This window comes from Dermacentor variabilis, unplaced genomic scaffold, assembly GCF_050947875.1.
Source record: "Dermacentor variabilis isolate Ectoservices unplaced genomic scaffold, ASM5094787v1 scaffold_13, whole genome shotgun sequence".
Lineage (NCBI taxonomy): Eukaryota > Metazoa > Arthropoda > Arachnida > Ixodida > Ixodidae > Dermacentor > Dermacentor variabilis.
The window spans coordinates 25606367-25627863 of record NW_027460291.1 but is presented as its reverse complement, the minus strand read 5'-3'; the positions used below and the strand labels follow the sequence as shown (position 1 = coordinate 25627863).

Below are 21497 nucleotides of genomic sequence, written 5' to 3'. Positions count from 1 at the left end.
TAAAGAAATATAGATTGAAGTAAATTTTCTTTATTCAAGTCTCAAACTAGGTACACTGATAAATCCTATTTAAGATTATTGCTACGGAACAGTGCTTAGAATGACGAAGAGGCGAGCAGTGAGAAGACGACGACAGACGATTGGAGGCTAGCGCGGGCTGTTGCCTCTCGGCCAAGTGCGGCGTATTCCCTTGTAAATGTACTTGTATATACCCTTTCGTCTGCGTCTTCCTACGTAACATATTTGGTGGAGGTGGACGTTCCCTGTACCTCGTCACGGAGCTTCGCAGTGGACGGTACGTCGAGCCTTCCTTCATGGCTCCCGGCGACGACAACTGGACTCCACCGGCTCCGACACCTGCTGCCACTTCGACGACCTACATCACTCCCCCCCCCCTCTCCGTGATCCTGGCGTATTCTCGGGCAAAGATGGGGAAGACGTCGTTGACTGGATCAGCCTGTACGAACACGTCAGCCGCAATAACCGGTGGGACCCTACCATCATGCTCACCAACGTAGTCTTTTACCTCAGTGGCACACCTCGAGTTTGGTTTCGGAAGCACGAAGATGATCTCACCAGTTGGGATTCGCTTAAGCAAAAGCTCCGATACTTGTTCGGCAACCCATACGGTCACCAACTTGCCGCGCAGAAGGCGTTATCCGGCCGCGTGCAGACCTCAACGGAGCCCTACGCCACGTCCATTCAGGACGTCTTGGCTCTGTGCCGCAAAGTTGACCCACACATGACTGAATCCGACAAGGTCTCCCACATCCTCAAAGGCATTGCCGATGACGCCTTCAACTTGCTCGTTTTCAACAACGTGGCGACGGTAGATACAATTATAAAAAAGTGCCGCCGCCTGGAACTCGCCAAAAGCCGACGTATTGACCAGCCCGTGAGCTCTACCGCGTTCTGTTGTCCTACCACGATATTTTTGACTTTAACGATCGTCCTTTGGCCTAAACTACAGATTTTAAACATCGCATTAATACCGGCGATGCCCCTCCTATTCATCGTCGCCCGTATCGAGTGTCACCGGCTGAACGTCAAGTTATCCACGCAGAAGTTCGCAAAATGCTTTCCAAGAACATTATTGAACCGTCATGTAGTCCATGGGCGTCCCCTGTTGTACTGGTAAAAAAGAAGGATGGCTCACGCGCTTTTGCGTAGATTATCGGCACCTTAACAGGGTTACCAAAAAGAACATGTATCCCCTACCTCAGATTGAGGACGCCCTTGACTGCCTCCATGGTGGTCGCTATTTCTCCTCTATTGACCTTCGCTCCGGCTACTGCCAGATTGCCGTGGACGATCTCGACCGCGAGAAGACTGCTTTTGTAACACCAGACGGTCTTTATCAATTCAAAGTGATGCCGTTTGGTCTATGTAACGCTCCTGCCACTTTTGAAAGCATGATGGACTCCCTTCTTCACGGTTTCAAATGGTCCACGTGCCTGTGCTACTTGGACGACGTTATAGTATTCTCCCCAACGTCCGCTACGCACCTCGAGCGCCTCTGAGCAGTCCTGGATGTTTTTCGTCGAGCCGTTCTGCAACTCAACGCATCGAAGTGTCAATTCGGCCGTCGCCAGATGACCGTCCTTGGGCATCTCGTTGACGCGAACGGAGTGCAACCGGACCCAGGCAAGATACATTCTCTTACGCACTTCCCTGTTCCGAAATGTGCCAAGGATGTGCGCAGCTTCATCGGCCTTTGTTCGTACTTCCGCCGTTTCGTGACAAAATTTCGCGGCCATCGCACGACCACTAACCGAGCTTTTGAATAAAGACGCCCCTTTCCAGTGGGGCGATAACGAGGCCTCTGCATTCTCACATCTAATCGACCTTCTCACAACGCCTCCCGTTCTAGCAGAGTTCGATCCTTCTGCACCTACTAAAGTCCGTACTGATGCCAGCGGTCACGGAATTGGCGCAGTAATGGCCCAACGCCAGCGTGGCAACGACCGCGTTATCGCTTACGCCAGCAGGCTCCTATCACGCTCGGAGCGCAACTACTCCATCACTGAGCGTGAGTGTCTAGCCCTAGTTTGGGCGGTTGCGAAGTTCCGCTCATACTTATATGGCCGACCCTTTTATGTTGTCACATACCATCACGCGCTTTGCTGGTTATGCTCACTGAAAGATCCTGCAGGAAGACTTGGTCGCTGGGCCTTACGCCTCCAAGAATATTCTTATACTGTCGCCTACAAATCCGACCGACTACACAAGGACGCTGACTGCCTGTCTCGTTACCCGGTAGACGAGCCTGACGACGCCAATAGTAGTACCGCCAACAACATTTTCTCTGTGTCTGCCTTGGCTAACATCGCCGATGAGTACTACCGAGACCTATCGCTGCGAGCACTCATCGAGAGTCTGCGCTGTACACCTATGGACGCATCCGTTCGCCGATACGTGTTTCAGGGCGGCATTCTGTACCGAAGGAACTTCCTCCGTGACAGATCTGAACTTCTTCTTGTCGTGCCAAAACATCTACGACAGACTCTTTCAGATGCATGACTCACCCACTGCAGGACATCTCGGCGTAACCCACACGTACGACCGCGTCCGCCGCCGCTTCTATTGGCCTGGTCTCGCTCGCTCCGTCCGACGCTATGTTTCTGCCTGTGATCCCTGCCAGCGTCGGAAGACACCTCAGGTGCTACCTGCCGGTCATCTCCAGCCGGTCACCGTCCCTGTGGAACCGTTTTTTCGTGTTGGATTCGACCTGCTCGGTCCCTTTCCCACGTCATCCTCTGGGAACAAATGGGATGCCGTCGCATCTGATTACGCCACCCGATACGCTATCAGGCGGGCTCTCCCTACCAGTTGCGCCACTGACGTCGCGGACTTTCTCTTGCGTGTCATTATTTTACTTCATGGCACCCCGCGACGGCTGCTTACTGACCGTGGTCGTAACTTCCTCTCGAAAGTTATCGCCGACATTATGCGTTCCTGCTCCACTCAACACAAGCTACCTCATACCATCCTCAAACCAATGGCCTGACAGAGCGGTTAAACCGTACTCTTACCGATATGCTCTCCAAGTACGTTTCCAAGGGCCACCACGACTTGGACATTGCCCTTCCTTACGTCACATTTGCGTACAATTCTTCCGGGCACGACACCGCCGGATTTTCTCCGTTTTACCTACTGTACGGTCGCCTACCGACCTTGCCCCTTGACACGGCAATTCCTCCTGCTGCAATCTCAACAGGCGAGTATGCGCGCAACGCCATTGCCCCCGCCGACCATGCACGCCAGCTTGCCCGTGCTCGTCTATGGCCTCGCAAACCACTCAGCCGCGTCAGTACAACGCCCGCCACCGTGACGTCCAGTTTTCTCCTGGTGCGCTCGTGCTCTTGTGGTCGCGCTCTCGTCACGTCGGACTTTTAGAAAAGCTCCTTTCGCGATACACAGGGCCTTACCGCGTGCTGCGCCAGGTGACGCCTGTGACGTACGAAATTGCTCCTGTGAGCTCAACCTCGTCATCTGCCCTGGCATCTAGTGATGTCGTGCACGTCAGTAGGTTCAAGGCCTTACTACACTGCTTCCGAGTCCGGCCTTTAGTCGCTCCGGGACGGCGCTTTTGCCGCCGGGGGTAGTGATACGGAACAGTGTTTACAATGACGAAGAGGCGAGCAGTGAGAAGACGACGACGACGATTGGAGGCTAGCGCGGGCTGTTGCCTCTTGGCCAAGTGCGGCGTATTCCCTTGTAAATATATTTGTATATAACCTTTCGTCTGCGTCTTCCTACGTAACGATATTCTACTGGCGTGGTTCTATCATATTACGTGACAGCTGAACATATTTAATAATTTTCCGCGTTTAGTTGGCTCATATAAAAAGCGGAAATATCTGCGTTTTCAGAAATAAATTAAATAAACATCGCTACTGTTTCAACCGCAAATTTTTTTTTACTATTTTTCCCCTAACTATAGTCCACAATGAAATCAAGTACTTTTCCTTGTTACTTCTAAATTTGGGAAAAAGCCACTTTTTGGCGATGTTCAGATTTAAATTATGCATTAAAGCCCTAAAAAAACACGCGGGATTGCTTAATATGCACACGAACATTCTAGCCTGTTATCTAAAAATGTTCATTGGAGTAAATTTTGTTTGAGGCGATAAAAAAAATTTCGACATCATTTGTAGGGCTGGCAGGGTTGACAAAATTTCGAACTCCCAACCAATCTTACCAGCAGGCACTTCCAAACTGCGGCTTCACACTGGAACGCACATGCGAGGCCCGCTAGCTTTCTTTCCCGCATATTCATTATGGCTACTTGGCAAACGATCGAGTGCTGTGTCACTTGGCGTCAGTACAAATACATGGCGAACGGCGATTGTTCGTCACTTCACCACTTCTAATTTGGAGTCCCTGCGCGATCGGTCGGCGAACGCGGCACAGCTGTGAGCTTCTTGCAGTGGCCGATAGCGGCAAACTTGTCCTCATTCGGTGGCATGCGGAAGCAGAACCATCCCACGGATCATTTCTTCTATGCTGATTCATAGCAGAACGTAAATGGCGCTTGACGAGGCCCACGGACACTCATAGGCGAGTATGTAAACTGCAAATTGGAAATTTCTTCACGGTTGTCTCCCACGCTGTGGATGGCGCGGAGTGTCGGTGATTCCGGATCTTGCATAACTCGTAATCTGCTGATCTGTAGTACTTACAAAACAAATAATCACCGCAATGCGCAATATGCTGTGTCAGAGAATTATCCTGTTCTGACGGCGACCTAGAAGCTGTCATGACTTGTTTTCAACATGTTGGCATCAACATTGAAACCGTGTAAAAGGACACTTTACTAGCATTTACTGCACATAAAAAAAGCTTGGTACCATATTTTATGCATGAAGAGTTTATAAGCATGGCAATAATTTAGTTGTCATCCGCGCGTGTTTTGCACTGAACCCGCAGTTCGGGAGAGCCTACCGGTGAGACTGGCTGTGAATTCCAATCTTTTTTTCTCTCCTGAAAGAACACTTACTCGAATGAAAATGACTAGATCAAGAGATGAAAGGTTGGTGCGTATAATGACCTATTTCACGTGCGGGGCCTTGATGCTTCATATATGTCTGAACTTGGTCAAAAAGTGACTTTCTGCCACATTCCGACGCAATTTTCTGGAATAGTACTTGATTTCGTAGTCGAACATTATTTTCAGCATAAATTATAGCAAAGAAGAAAACAGTAAAGAAATATTGCGGCTCAAACAATAATGACTTTATGGAACATAATTTTCGTAACGCATAATTCTTTTATTTTTTACTGAGCCAATTAAACGCGGAAAATTCTTAAATTTGTTCAGCTATGGCGTCAAAGAAAAACACCAGCCGAATTTTATCAAATCAGAATTATGGTTGTACCTAATTTCACACTTGATTAAAAAAATTGACCTGCAAACATTTCCCTTCTCGCAGAAAATTGAAACAGCGCTTACGGCACCAAAAGTAAACTGTTTTTTTTTTTTGAAAAAGACTTTGGTGAAACCTCATTCACATACTCACCAATTTGCCCAATATTTTCAAGAGAATCGGCTATGGTCCCTTTTAGAGTTTCGGAAGTTTCGCGTGCAATGACCTAAGACGGAAGCTTTCTTGGCGAGTTAGCGCCACTTTTGCGCGCGTGGAATGTATGTTTATGACCTCTTCACGGGCCGATTCCGGGGATAGTAATCTTAATATAAGTGCCAGTGAGAATGTGCCACACAGTATGTGCCCCTGGGGCCGCTGCTTACGTGACAATTTGGGGTACTGCGTATGTACCAGTAGTAATGTGCAACTGCAGCAACTGTGTATGTGACGACGACGACGATGATGATGATAACTGAGTACAACAACATAGAATGCGATTTAACCTCTAATTTTCGTCGAACAAAGCTTGTAGGTCCAGAGCGGTACTCACAATACATTATGATCACACACCCATTCTCATCCCCAAATCACTCAGGACCACTTTGTATTTCATCAATGTTAACTAGAGATCTAATCACCTTCCAACTTTTACCTGAAGTTCCGTTTGAGTTGGATTATTCCAGAATAGAATTCTATACGTGCTACATTGGCATTCTGTGTCACTTGTATTATTCTATATATGTGTATTATGTATCTCACATCGTGTTATTGGGGGTTTATGAAACCACTGAATAGTCAACGCTGCACCTTCTGCTTTGCGACTGCCTGTTAAAATGGGCCGCGGACCACGTCGAGCCATGCGAAGGCGTTTTCTCTACGGTCCTCAGCATTTTGGCCAGAAATCAAGTGAATTTGAGGAGAGGACTCCATTCGTCGTCGAGGTCCCGTTCCTCGGTAGTGAACTGAGAGATAAGGCTGTTCTTTCCTCCTTTTTTGTATCCTGGTTTTCGTATTTTACCACTGGCTTCATTTAATTTCTTTGACGTCGGTGCTCCTTTATAGGTGAAAGCTGATGGCCGTGACCATGCTCAGGAACTTTATTTTTTTTCTTCGGCAGCATCGTGAGTGCATGAGAGGTTCTTCTCTTCGACTGCTAGTGTGCGTTATCGAAGTTGGAATCCACTAGAGGCACTGCGCATTTTTTTTTATGGATGGAATGCTTTTAGCTACCGTCGTCGGCTACCTGCAAGTGACCTTGAGCCAAAAGCCGGAGCCGTTATCCGGGCACTCCAACGGGAACGTCCGTGCAATTTTCGAGAAGAAAACTAGATGACCGGGGCTGCCAGCCAAGACCGCATTACATACTCTAGATACTTCCTAAACAAGTTGCAAAAAATATTGCTTCAGAGCTCTTCAAATGTTTGTTCGTAATATTCCTCAAACTGTAACTTCTAGTAAGCTGAAGCTTTATTTGCCATTTCCAGTAGTGACGTTCACAAGGCCGACGCCGGGCACTATGCACTTGATTATCATGTTTTAGCGCTGAGACAAAGTTGTCTGTGCTCTTTTCAACGCCAGCTGTCCATGGAGACCACGGTGCGTCCGGTGCGCCGGCAGCGCCGGTAGCGTCCGCCGCACCGCGGATGGCTGTTTGGCCGAGACAAAAATTGCAGGGAGGTCTGTGGCAGAAAACTATTGCGTCCCTATTGACCAGTGCACAGTATGGCGTGGTGCGATGTGGTGTGTTGGGCCGTTGCGAACATGCAGTACGCTCATTTTAAGAATGTGGCTAGTATCATGTCCAACCGATCTGCTTTGCCGGTAGCCATTTCATGCTTACATCTACTATCGATTACGGCAGAGCCAACATTTTTTCCTTCATTTCTTTAGGGACCCGCAAACCGCTTTTGGAGCGCTTACGGACGCCGGTGGACATGAGAACTACGAGGGGCGTGAGGCCAGCAAGGACATGGCTGTAATATGTACGCTTGCGTGCTGTGAGTCGGGTGAACAGCAATGATTCGTTGGTGGTCAAGATTAATCCGCCCCCCTACGGCGTGGCTGATAATCAGGTCATCGTTTTGGCTCGTATAAATACAGAAATTGGCTTAACTTATTTAGTAAGGTAACGCACCTTGCAGGCCGGCCTAAGGGCGAAACTTATGGAAAACAAAGATATTTTCGCGCGTAAGTCGTCTTTTAAGTAGCCACTTATTTAGGTAAATAACGCGAAGAGCGGGAAATCAAGGGGTTCGATTTTCGCTGACCACAACCATTCGAAGCTTCGTTAATTTGTTAGCTTTATAAGGTTACGCATATGGGTCCCCTTTGTTCTTTTTTCTAAAATTCTCATATATGGAAGTGCCACGTAGCTGGACAGAATTATCATAATTTCGTTTGCCACAGCTTGGAGCAAGTCAGGCTGTTTTTTGTATTTCGCCTAATTACATACTTCGCCATTAAGAATTATTCAACTGACAAAATATTACATTCGGAGCAAAATGATGAATGACGAAGTTGTAGGTTATCATGAAAAATTCCCATTCGAGCTTTCTTTTACTAAATACGCGGTACAAAAACAGTTTTTGCCAAGCCTAAAAGATTGCCCACGAAATACGAAAAAGTTACACGCGAGAAGTCCTGCAGCACTTTACAAATAAATCAAAACAAGAGACACAGCTACGCCCCTTGACGCCATCTTCAACTCGAAGAGGACAGAAATATTTTCTGTTTCCGCAACAGCGGTTATCTAAAAAAACCATAAGCAGGAATAATATTTCATGTAAATTCGAACATACCTGATATGTTTTGCCTTTATACCAAGCACGCAAATATGGCGGTTCTTCTTTTTTTTTAGTGATATGTAGCAGTCATAGAGAAGCTCGTTAAAGAATCTGTGTGCTTTAAATCATGTGCTTCTTGCAGTGTGATTATTTGTGTAACATTTGTAGGGGCAGTACAAATACAGTACACGAAGCGTTTTTTTTTTTTTGTAAGTGCTAGCTTGCGGTGAATGTCCGCCCCCCTTTGCGGCTTGTTAGCTGCAGCCCATTTATGCATACCCGGGGAACTAGGTGCAGCTAGTGGTCACTAAAAATGCATTATAGAAATAAAGAGGTCCGGTGGTTGCTCTCTAACTTGGCCCCGCCGCAGAGAAGCTTAAGACTCTAACCCTTAGACTAAGTACGCATGCCCGAAAAGACGCAATTAACTCGTGCGTACAAGCAGCGCTTGAGACACTTGGTGCACCACGCGCATTGTACTGCAACCCTTATAAAAAGTCACCGCGCTTATATCCTAGCTGTGAGCTATATGCGCGGTGCAGCCGCCATGGTGGCGCAGAGCTTCAGCAGACCAACGCAGATAATATTGCAGCAACCAAGTGCATTTTACTTTGCTGCGGGCTTAAATTTCCGGCAGCGGTGTAATTGAGTCACTGCCTGAAATTTACACTAGCAGCCAAGTAGGATACACTAGACGTAATATTTCTGCGGAAACACGCAAGGTGGAGAGAAATAATTGATTAAGGGGAAGTGAGAGATCCATCGAATTGTAGCAATTGCTACAAAGGAAACCTATACAGGTTCCTCAAAAGAAAACCCTCGCATTTGAGGAAAAATTCGTACTGGACCGGGACTCGAACCCGGGACCAGCACCTTTCCGGTGCAGCCGCTGCACCATCTGAGCTAACCAGGCGTCTAGCAGGGGACGGGAACCCGTATGTGTTTCCTTTTTGGCCATTGCTACAATTGCGTAGTCTCATTGCGGTCTCATTTTCACTTAATTAGAATACACTTGCTTACTGCAATATTCACTCAGTGTTTGTCTCATCGAGCTTTGTGCCATCAGGTGGCTGCACCGTGCAAGTTATTCACGCTTGCGCCTCCCCTCATCCTGTAAAACGACTGCTCGCTTGCGCGTACCCGAATAACGGGCACGCTAAAAGTCTCTAGTAATTGGTGGTGTCCGTTGTATCAGTTGGCATAGGCAGGGCAGGTTTCTTGGCCCAAGAATATTTGAGCCACTTTTCCAGGTCACTGATCTCAACTTAATTCAATTTCGTAGCCACCACTTTGACCGAGAGATGCTACTTTTCTTGATTTAATTTTTCCAACGGTCGTTGTGTCTATTGCTCTCATTACGTTTTCGCGTTTAAGTCCCTATAGGCTTACCAATTTACTCCCGCACGAATCTTTCCCAGTTTTGCTGATTTACGCAGAATTCGTTTCCGTGTTCAACTGTACTCTCTTGCGAGCAAAGGAATGCTGCGGAAGACCTGTGGCAGAAAAATATCTAGGAATTGCACCCACCTTCTCGTCTGGTTACTGACGTTTTATTGTGAACTTGTTACTGGCGTCCTAGCACAGCGAAATTTCCATCTATTGTGTATTTAGCGACAAACAGTTGCTTAGAGATGTACAGCTCTTCAGCAAGCAAAGATTATAATTTTATTTCTTTCAAAGAGAATAGGTTGTTTTCTGTCTGCGGGTCGCTTTTTTAGCTGGCCAGATGTGTGTAATTGTCGGTGGTCGTACTCGTCAAGGATAAAGTTCGGCCGCTCGCTCCCTCACTCGTTAGTTCGGGCTATTCGCTTTCATTGAAATCATTGTGGATGATTCCTACGCAACTTTTTTGTTTCTTCCGTACAATACCTTAAAATTTTTGCCGTAGCAACGATGTTTATCGCCCAAGAATCACAGTCATAAGATATCCTTGCAAATGTATCCGCTCCTATCAGCCATACTGCACACTCCAAACCGATTAACGTCTTCAGCCACCGCAGCAGAATAAAAACTAAACGCTACGGGAAACTGCACTTGTAGCTGGATGCACAATAGATATCGATGAAGAAGAGCCCGCCGCCGCAGCTACAATCCACAGTGCAGCGGTGTTATCTACCCGGACTTTCGCCAAGTAGTCTCTGTGCACAAAGAGGTTTCTTTCGGTGCCGTGCGGTTGGCCGCAGGATGCAACACCGACAACACAAACCTTTCGCTGATCTCAGGTGGTGTGCACGAGCAGAGTGTGTTTAGAAGTTGGCAATATCTATGGCAGGTCGTACGTCCACCGCTGTATTATACCCGTGAGTTTACAGCTCTTCCCTACAAGACTGCTGCGAAACATATCCTGTGGCCGTGAGTTACGCTTTTATTGGTTCATTCATAATGCGAATTAAGTGCTTGGAGCACCTTCAATTTAAAACAAACTACAATCTGCGGATAAGGTTAAGTGTTTGTGTTCGCTGGAATAGATGAAGCGCCACATGGGAGAGACACGAGAAAGGTACTTTTTTCTTGCTATCCTTCTTTTCCTACGAAGCAAACCTTGCCAGTATTCTCTCTAGCCACCTAGCCAGCATCCGCGGCTGCATACGTGTTGATAAAGCGTTGATAAATAGCATTTTACTGGAACGCACGCATATCACTGTGACCGTTACACTGACATATTTTACGCATAAATGAAGGCAGCAGCCATAGCAGCGCTTTGCGACTCTGTGTCCGTGCTGAAGAGGATAAAACGATTTTAGTGTTCGCAAACAGCTGTCGCCAAAAATATAAGCTTGAATAATATCTAATGAAAACTGTGGCATACCCGATATATATTTCGCATTTATGCCTGCACTAAAAGACACGTTTTTTTCTTTTTCCAGTTAGGTTGCCTGTCCTCTGGCTGAACACAGAGGTAAAAGGCGCGGTCGTGCTGCCTGTGTCTCTACCTGTGCCTCCTGTATTCCAGCATTACAAGAAAAGTAATTCACGTTCTTTTCTCTAAAGAACTTAAAGAAACGTACGCTTGATGGTAACCGAACATCTCGCTTTAATTGTATCTTTCATCAGGTACTTTTTATTGGTATAGAAGACCATGTTGCATCATTCTAAAGGACAGGCAAACCGGTATGCATGCAATTTAAGAGTATAAAAATATTAATTCAGAACTTCCGTAAAAAATTACTCCTGCTTGATAACAACGTACATAATCTGAGTTTGCTCTCCGTCGACGTGGTGTCAGCCAGGTATGCACATTCGAAATACAATAACACTATTTGAACGAACAACACAACGGGTACATCAAGTACTATTGCGCGCATCGAACGATATTAGGATAAGTGTCGCGTACACATATCTATTGGCAGAGTCAACCTGCAAAAGACTGCATCCTTCTATGCTAGGAAATTTTCCATGTGCTCCCGTCAGTGTACTAAGGCGCGCAGGCCACCCTAGGTGTACATGTCTCCATAGTAAAAGTAATTTATTTATTTATTATTCACTGTTTATATTAGGATGTTACGCCCATCAAACGACAACATTTAAGTTGGCGCGACTGACCTTCACGTCCATAAAAAAATATTTTGCCTTACCCGTGTGGCCAGCGTAACACGTGGTGTTGACTACAATTACCACTGTAATGTCGCTTTGCTAATGCGCCAGTTCATCGTTCTTTCTTTTAACACTGCAACATTTTAACGCCTCATGAAGCATGCGCTCGTTTTTATTGAGGATCATTGCTCCTGCTGAAAAGGAGAGATTAAACTTGATCCAAGCGATAACTGCCAGAAGTTGCTTTATCTTTCACTGTGGCAATCGGCAGCTCGAATAGCCTACAACGTAAGCGAGCAGAACCTGTGGCTTAAAGCATAACTCTGGCCGAATTCAAAGAGCCTTTTATAAGCGCTCTTTGCCGTTGGCAGGCCGTCTTAACTAATCATATATCAAGCGTCAGGGCTAGCTGGAAATGGCTCCTGCGAAGAATACAACAGCTATTTGTAAGTATGGGCAGAGTAGTCTTTACGCTGTGTTGCCTGCAGCTCTAAAATATTAGTTTGACTTTGAAAAAAAACATGAACCGATGTTTCATTATAGGAAAGTTAGACTATCAAGAGCATTCTTGGAAATTACTTCAGAAAAACAGAACATGAGAAGCGCATCCCGAACGACAAATTCTATTTGTCTCATAGACGTCTACATTAAGATTTTTTTTCCATTCGCGCCAGTTACACGGGGATGTCTTGGAAAACAGGTGGAATTACTGATGTTCCCCTGTGCATACATTGCATCTTCACCTCAATCGCGGCCATGAAATAATTACGCACCTGCAGGTAAAAGTCGGCCAATATTTTCCGAAACACCGCAGGTTTTTTATCCCCTTCATTCTTGGCCTCTCCTTGCCTGTTGATTGCTCAACGATGATACGTAAAGCAGCCGACTTTGTCCTTGACAGATGGTTGGCACCGACGACGTGTTCAAGAAATTCGGCCCATGGCACTACTCCGTGATGGCATTCTGCTTCTTGCGAGGTTTTCCCGCAGCCTACCATGCCATGGCGCCAACGTTCACCGCGCCACACCTGAAGCACTGGTGTGCGAGACCTTCGCAGCTAGCAAACTGGTCGACCCAACGGTGGCTGGAAGAAGGAGTGCCCTGGGAGGAGCGTGAGTCCTGACGGCTGCGCTTTTTCTGGCTCCAGAGCACCACGAGAGGAGGAGAATCCTGCGCAAAACAAAAGAATGCTAACTTTGGCGGGTTAGCACATGTCATGCCTAAATAGAATAACAGCGCATGAGAAAGGATAAACGGAATGACAAACGGCAGTGATGGATCCGTTCATTCGCTGTTTCCTGTCCCCGCGCGCTGTTAGTTTAATTAGTTGTCACTTCAGCACACTCACGGGAGGCACGAGTTTCAACCTAATCGTTAAGACATTGGGGTAGCTAAATAGACTAGCATCAAGAAGACAGACACCGCATGCGACAGACATCGCATGTGGTGGTTCTTGTCTTTTGCTTTACCCTAAATTCATAATGCATTTGTGCCAACTGGCGCCAATGTTCGCATTGTTGCGGTTAAATATCACGAAGTCGACAGCATAAAATTTTAAAATGTGCAACATATGGCTGTGCACATTTAACACGAATGAAATAAAGTTGGGGCCCTCTGTGTATAGGAATCTAACTCTTGTTTAATCGGGGAATTAGCGAAAGCCTTGCTTATCGCAATTGTTCGGGAACGAGCAGTGTCCTAATGCTCGTGCGTATATTTGTATTTCTGCAGTCGGAATTCTTTTCGCGATGCACTTGATATGTTCAATTAGTTTTTTGTTCGTTGGAGGCACCGTGTTATTGCGTCATTTGAAAAACTGGAAGAAAGCAGACGAATAGCCTACCTAGCAATGTCTGTGAAGTCTCTGGACTTCGGCTAATTTAGCACAAAGAAACGAGATAGGAGAAGTGAAAGCAAATTCTGAGATTCGATGCTTCTCTACACATGCCACAGTGAAGGGCATATTAACTCGCAGACTTATATGAAACACAAAAGTACCCAGAATGCTAACTTTATGCACAGACTTTGAAGAATGCAAAGGTGTAAAATTGTGGTTTCATATTTTAGAGAGCTAAAAATTTGAACGGCATTTCGTGTGTTTCCGTGCTATAGGTGCGTTTTGTTGTCGTTCGAACCCTAGTAAGCGTGTTAGTCATAGAGATCTCGAGTGTTTTACAATATGCAAGTGTTCAGTCGTAAAAGGTCTCCTCGTTGGCTATTCTTGTAAACGCATTATTGCGTACTAATAGAAAGGCTGGTAACGCAAAAAGTCTGGGCAGTGTAATCTGAAAAGTGCATGATTGCAAAAGGTCTTCGCAGTGTAATCTGGCAAGTGCATGATTATCGTATGGAGAACTGCGAAAAAAAAGACAAGATATCCTGAGTTCTACCGAATATGTGTTATTGATTTTAGTCGTTCTGCTGGCTGTAGTATGCAAATCAAGGTGACATTTTAAGTTAGCAGCTAAAAAACTAATGCGAAGTAGGTGAGAATTCACAAAGCCCGCCACCGCCACCGCGAAATGTACGTACTTGAGGTCTATTCCCGATAGCTTCATCCCTAGACACACTTCCACTACGGTGCTTCCACACAAGCCATTGGAGGCCCATACCAAGGAGAGAGGCCATGGAAGCGTAAAAAAAACGGGGTAGTATTCTGCCTACGACCCATTTTTTTAGCGAGTGCCAACTAATAACCATGCCTGCAAAATTCAATCAAATTCTGACGTTGGCTACCGCGGAGGTGGCGGAGGTTTAGCGGGCACGCCGTCTTCACGGCAGTCCGATGTCTACCATGGCTGATGCGCCCGCTTCTATTACCTCACTAGGCTTATCGGGTGCACTTTGCTCCTGACAAAAAATATTGACTACTAAGATAAAGTGATGTCTCAAGTGCGCCTTTTCCGAGCAGCAGTGCTGAATCAAATCACTGGCGCTCTCGCAGGCGGAGAGCGCACAGCGACGGCGTGTGCGACGTTTGGCTTGCTTGCTTGGTTCCTTAGCGACAGCAACACGAAAGGAACTTCTATTTTTACTTAAGGGAGACATAACCGTGCAAGTGCTCAAATATGAAAAACACGCTCATTTTAGGACCGGCGGCTCTATGGACGAACTCCGTCGACCGAATCGCTGATGACTGCCAGCGACCTCCAAAGCCCCACTGCCTGCGAGCGGTGACTTTAGCAGGGTCTTTAGTGCCGTTGCTGCAGAACGTTTGCCCAATCGGTGTGGTTCACGCACAACAAAATAACATTGTGAAAAGAATAATCTATTTGTTTATTTTACCGAGAATGCAAAATCGGCCCACTAGCGAAGTAGCAGGAAAACAAAGACCAGATTGGGCGGAGTGAAACGCCGTTGGTTCGTTCGTATCACATGTCCCGGATGGAGATTTTCTTCAGATAGGACGCACAGCCTATTTCAGGCGTCATTGAGTGGATCGGAGATGAAATCATGTTCTGCGTACTTGTCGGCGCTGTACAGCTGGCACAAAGAAACAGACCTTCCACGTGCGCGCTTGATTTAGCGTGGCGGCTTTTAAGTGGAAGCTTGAGGTGGAAACTGGCCCTTGCAGTGTTTATTTAGCCCCCGAACCCTCTCGACTGAAGCTAGCTTAGCACGACTCTTTGAGGAACTATCAAGCATTGTTTGGGATATCATTTGCCTTAATGAGGTCAGAAGAAATAGTGAGGCTTATACAGTGCTCACAAATGGCCACGTCTTCTGTTATAGAGGACTTACAGATAAAAAGCTGTATGGAGTACGATTCCTAATCCATAAGGAAATAGCCGGCAACATTGACAAATTCAACTGAATAAATGAGAGGGTAACAGTAGTCGTAATAAAGCTTAATAAGAGGTATAGATTAAAAGTAGTACAAGCCTAGGCACCAACATGCAGTCACGATGATGAGGAAGAAGATCAGTTTAATGAAGATGTAAAATAAGCGTTTAGATAAGAACAAACTCAGTATACTGTAGTAATGGCGACTTCAATGCAAAAGTGGGGAAAAAGCAGGCTGGTGAACAAGCACTTGGCAACTACGGCGTCAGTTCTGGGAATACTGAAGGAGAGATGTTGATAGAATTCGCGGAAAGGAATAAGCTGCGAAAAATGAACAGCTTCTTCAGGAAGCATAGGAACAAAAAGTGGACTTGGAAAACCCGTAACAGTGAAACCAAAAATGAAGTTGATTTCATACTTTCTACCTATCACAGCATAGTCCAAGATGTAGAAGTGTTAGGTAGGGTAAAGTACAGTGATCATAGGTTAGTGAGGGCTAGGATTCACCTCAATTTGAACAGAGAAAGAGTAAAATTGGTCAGGATGAAACAGGTCAACTTAGTGGCAGTGAGGGTAAAATAAGACAAATTTAGGTTGCTACTTGCAAGGAAATATGCAGCCTTAGAAGAGCGAGATGATTACGATGACATAGAGATTATGATTGAAACCATAACGAGGCTGTCTTCAGAGGGAGCAACTGAAGTGGGAGGCAAGGCACCAAGGCAAGCAGTAGGCAAGCTCTGCCAAGTAACAAAGGAGCTAATAACGAGACGAAAAAAAGAATGAGTTTCCAACTCAAGATATCCGATAGAATCCGTGGAACTGGTAAAACTGATCAAGAAGGAGAAAATACGAGGTATTCGAAATTATAACGTGAGAAAGACTGAGGAAGCAGTAAAAAATGGGTGCAGCATGAAATCAGTGAGAAGAAAACTTGGCATAGGACAAACCAAGATGTACGCACTGAAAGATAGGCAGGGTAATAGCATCAGCAACTAGAAGATATGGTAAAAGCAGCGGAAGAATTCTATACTGTGTTGTACAGTACCCAGAGCAGCCATGTACCTCCATTCGAAGTGGTAAGAACAGGTTACAGAGGCTCCTCCTATAGCTAGCGGTGAAGTTAGAAGGGCCTTGCAAGACGTGAAAAGCGGAAGAGCGGGAGGGAAAATGTATAACAGTAGATTTAATTAAAGATGGAGGAGACATAATGCTTGAAAAACTGACGGCCCTTTATACTAACTGTCTAGCGACTGCAAGGGTCCCAGAGAACTGGAAGAATGGCAACATTATACTAATCCACAAAAATGGAGATCTTATAGAATAGAAAAATTATAGGTCCATTAGCTTACTCCGAGTAATATATAAAATATTCACCAAGATAATCCCCAATAGAATAAGGGCAGCAGTAGACTTCAGTTTACCAAGCGAATAGGCTGGCTTCAGGAAGGGATGCTCTGCAATGGATCACATCCATGTGATCAATCAGGTAATCCAGAAATTCGTAGAGTACAATCAGCCCCCATATATGGCTTTCATAGATAACAAAAAGGCATTTGCTTCAGCAGAGATCAACCAGAAGAGCAACCTTCGATTTGCAGATGACATTGTCCTGTTCGCAACACTGGGGACAAGTTGCAACTAAAGATTGAGGACTTTAATAGAGGGTGGAAGAGTGGGAATGAAGATGAATATGCAGAAGATAAAGATAATGATCAATAGCCGGACAATGGAGCAAGAGTTCGAGATCATTAGTCAGCCTCTAGATTCTGCGAAGGAGTACATTTAACTTGGTCGATTACTCACAGGGGACCCTGATCATCAGAGGGGAATTCCCAGAGTAATAAAAATGGGTTGGGAGCGCATACAGCAGACATTGTGAGATCCTGACTGGAAGCTTAGCATTATCATTGAAAAGAAACCTATACAATCAATGCATTCCACCAGTGGTAACATATGGGGCAGAAACTTGGAGACTTACAAAGAAGCTCGAAAGCACATTATGGAATGCACAAACAGCGATGGCACGAAGAATGTTAGGCGTAACGTTAAGCAAGAGGAAGAGAGCGGTGTGGATCAGAGAGCAAACGGGGATAGCCGATATTCTAACTGACATTAAGAGAAAAAAAATGGAGCTAGGCAGGATATTTAATGCGTAGGTTAGATAACAGGGGGACGATTAGAATTAGAGAATGGGTGCCAAGACAAGGGAAGCGCAGTCGTGGACAACAGAAGACTAGGTGGGGAGATGAAAATAAGAAATTCACAGACGCTAGTTGGAATCAGTTGGTGCAGGACAGGGGTAATTGGAGATCGCAGAGACAGGACTTCGTCCTTCAGTGAACATAAAATAGGCTGATAATTATGATGACGAGCTGGAGGCACGTACCTACTGAAATACATGTAAAGAAAAAACATACTATCATTAGACAGACGCACGATAGATTTGAATAAAATAATTACTTGCTTTTATGAGAATAAGATAAATTCTAGCAGCTTCAGGTAGAGAAATTTCAATTTAAGATCGAAAATGTTTTACAGACGTTCCCGAAAATCCAAAATTTCCCCCAAAAGTTGAAGCACTCTGCACGAAAACACCAGACATCGCAGTTTTCTCAATTGCATTTAGAACATGTCAAGCGGACAAATTTGATCTATGAATTTACAGCTCACGTCAAATTGTACTTAATGTTTGTAAGGTTGCCTCAAAAGTATTCCTCGCAAATTAGTGGAATATCTTGTAGAGGGTCATTCGTGAAATTGTGTACCCTTTACATTTCTATTAGGTGCAGCGAATAGAATTTTAATATCTTTTTCTACGACTCAGTTACAGAGTCGTAAACATGACATTGAAACTTTCGAAATGTTTCAACAATTCATAACTTTTTCTAAATACGTAAGTGACAGAAATCCCTTTGCTGCAGTTACAAGATGTTTGCTTTTTCTTTTAAATGCGACATACCTTATTAAGTTCAGAGCACTAGGAGGAGACAAAAACTATTTGCCCCCTTCACATCTAGTAAAGGTAGCAGCTCTCGAGCTGAACCCTCTTCCTCCAAGGCTTTGGAGGGGTGGACCTCACGATGCATGCGCTGTGGTTTCGTCACCATTAGGGAGCGATTTAGCGAGTATCGAAGCAAAGTACCATGCAGTTCTCTTTAAATTAGGTGTGGTTTCAATATGCTGCGCAAGATAACTGTTCCTGCGGTTTGTTTTTAGTTTCATGAAGCGACCGGAAATAGCAATGGCGCCCTGTCATGCTGAATGCATTGGGCCCACGAGCAGCCAAGTCTAAAAAGCAGGTCTATTGCTTCCAGGAAAAGATTCACTGCAACCAAGCCAGTGCGAGATGTACGCCTATGAAGAAGCTCCGGACGGTTCACTCAAAATCTTGAACGATAGTCGAGTGAAGTGCTCGACCTGGGAGTACGACCTCGGTGACCACACATACACTCTTACGAACACGGTGAGTTTGTATAACTTGACATAGGAGTCATGCACTAGCCATGGGGGCAGCCGGTCACAGAAGCGAATGTATTCTTTAATGTATAAACACATAGATTTTGCGGAAAACGGCAAGGCAGAAGCAAATATTCATGCTACTCTCAGGTGGATGACAATGTTTTGCCTTTCATAAAACGTTCGCTGATTTTCGCATTTCTGCAGAGCTCATTTGCCTGCTCAGCGTTCATCCACTACGTGTTTTCTCCGCAACCCTGCAGATACCCATGACCACAACACATTTTTCTTCAAATATTTGTTTTATGAAAAAGCAGTTCCGGCTTCCTCATCAGATTCCTTATGTTCACGTAGGTGACAGTAATGACATTAATTGTTTCGTATGGCTCGCAACGCTACGCTGAAATGTTTTAACCACGATGAATCGTGTATAACCCCTGGTTGTGTGGTGTAAGACAAGCTGAAACGACATAGCTTCAAGTCATTATGTTAACTAAATTTTTGATTGCCTTTAGCGCTAATGAATTGAATTTGTTTCTCTTGTGTATTATAATATGATCAAACTATCTATAAAATCCTCTTTTTTCGCTACTTTGGTACCGTAGTAAAATACAGCAGTACTCTTATAGTTCCTTCCATCCCCCTATGCATCAAAAAAGAAGATCCTTAAGTAGTTACTGGCATACACTGTGAAAAATTGACTCACACAATTTGCTACGACTGTAGTCATCCGGAGATTGCTAAAATAACTATGCCTTAAAGCTCGTTGCAAAATCAGAGATCAATATTGCTTAATCTAGAAGCACGTCGTTAATTCAGGAAGTTACGCATTAGTACACGACAGGCTACTTACATCGCCTTAATAAATCATTACGCGTAATCATCAACAAGCATGGCAGCAACGTCCTAACGTCCCAAGATTGTATGAGTGCCATCTATCGCTTCTGCTAACCGTCACCATAAAAGCCCCCAAAGCACTTCAAGCTCTTTCGAATTTCTTGAGAGGTTGCAAAGTTTTGTAGAGAATAATTATCGGGTCACATTGAACTGGTTAACTATTCATTACAGTAGAGGTACCTGAATGTGTAGCAGAGGCTCCATGAGTGCGCCTGGTTCCCTCGGAAGCATCCATTCCACTCTCCGCGTCCGCGCGTAACATGATCCGATGTTTATTTTACCCGCGGTCTCCGGTGGAATACAGGAGCCGGTCGTGGTTGCCAGACACCAGCGGCAAAACGGAAATTCGCTAAACCAAAACTGCGCACTCCCACACTTCTCTCCTTACTCGTAAGATGAAGAGACGAGCTTATTAGGTAAGGATATTCGCAACCAACGTATAGGTTTACAGTCAGTGATGCCCAAATAGCACAGGTTAACACACAGTTCTGCGTGAACGCGTGGTGGACGCAAGTGCGAGCCTTGGGCATCCCTCGGTTGCGGTGTCGTTGGTCTCTTGCTCTACGTGCGTCGTTTCAGTCGGTCTACGGAGCCCCTTAAAGATGTTCTACGGTGATGTTTTCGGAGATGACTTCGGATCGTCCACGAAATTCAATTGTGAAAGTTTTCAGGCTGTGACGAAGTACACTGAATGGGCCATAGTGTGGTGACTGGGGCAGTTTCCTCACAGCATCGTGGCGCAGTAAAACGTGGCTGCGGTTATCCAAGTCTCTGGACGCGTAGGCAAGGGTAGTCTGCTTCGCTCGAGTCGGTGTGGGAATGAGGCATCATAGACGTAAAGCGAGCCACATACTGAACATGGTCGGGCTGATTCTCGTTTTTGCACTCTTCTATAAACTGGCCAGGGAGGCGAAGGGCGCTACCAGAGAGCAGTTCAGCGTTGGCGCCCTTCACGTTCCTTTATTCACTGTGCGCATGCCTAGAATAAGAACTGGCAGCACTTCGCTTCATCGACATGATTCTCCGCAGGCATTTATAGAAGATTTGAGCTGCCTGTGCGTTAGCTCAACCAGGCTGTCAGCTGGTGGATGGTATGCGGTTGTTCAAATACGATGTGCGCCAAGGAGAGAGAGAATCCTTGAAAACCAGTGAGAAGGATAGAATGCAACGACAGTCGTGGGAAGGTGGCAAAGTGCCAATTATGTCGAGGTGAGCTTTTCTGAACTGGGCGAGTGGTGGCAGGAAGGTTGAAAATGGAGTCACAGTGTCACGCTGTATTTTCGAACGTGGGCACTGAGCGAACCTACGCAACTAATTTCAGATGTCTTTATTCATGCCTGGCCACAGGTATCGCGTGGTCACAAATACTTGCGTTGCGCGGATTCCTGGGTGGGAAAGCTTGTGGAGAGAGTCGAATACACAGGATCGAAAGTATTTCTGTGCAAATGGGCGTGGTGTGCTAGTGGGCATGTCACGCGTGAGTAGCTGCGCATGTTTGGAAGGGAACGTCTTAAAATACGCGAGTCGTTGAAGAATTTCTCAGCTCTCGGAGCTCTTAAGCCTCCCTTTGTTGTAATGCCATTTTGTTAAACGCTATCAAATTTGAAAACAATGTTACAGTGCTCATTTCTGCACGTCAGAGTGCGTCGGCTGGGGCGTTCTCAGGACCGCTGAC

General features: G+C 45.6%; 1 protein-coding gene across 5 annotated transcripts in view; it reads left to right on the top strand.

Annotated features, from left to right (window-relative positions):
• LOC142566817 (organic cation transporter protein-like) overlaps positions 1-21497 on the top strand; it is a 266000-nt gene that overhangs the window by 74592 nt on the left and 169911 nt on the right. For 3 of the 5 annotated variants that reach the window (XM_075677698.1, XM_075677699.1, XM_075677701.1), the window contains 3 exons: positions 11017-11115; positions 12585-12795; positions 18784-18932. In XM_075677698.1, the coding sequence (XP_075533813.1) occupies positions 12585-12795; positions 18784-18932 (360 nt within the window). In that variant the 5' untranslated portion in view covers positions 11017-11115. Of the gene's footprint in view, positions 1-10383; positions 10502-11016; positions 11116-12584; positions 12796-18783; positions 18933-21497 lie in introns of those variants that run through there. The other 2 variants (XM_075677702.1, XM_075677700.1) reach the window with 2 other exon arrangements.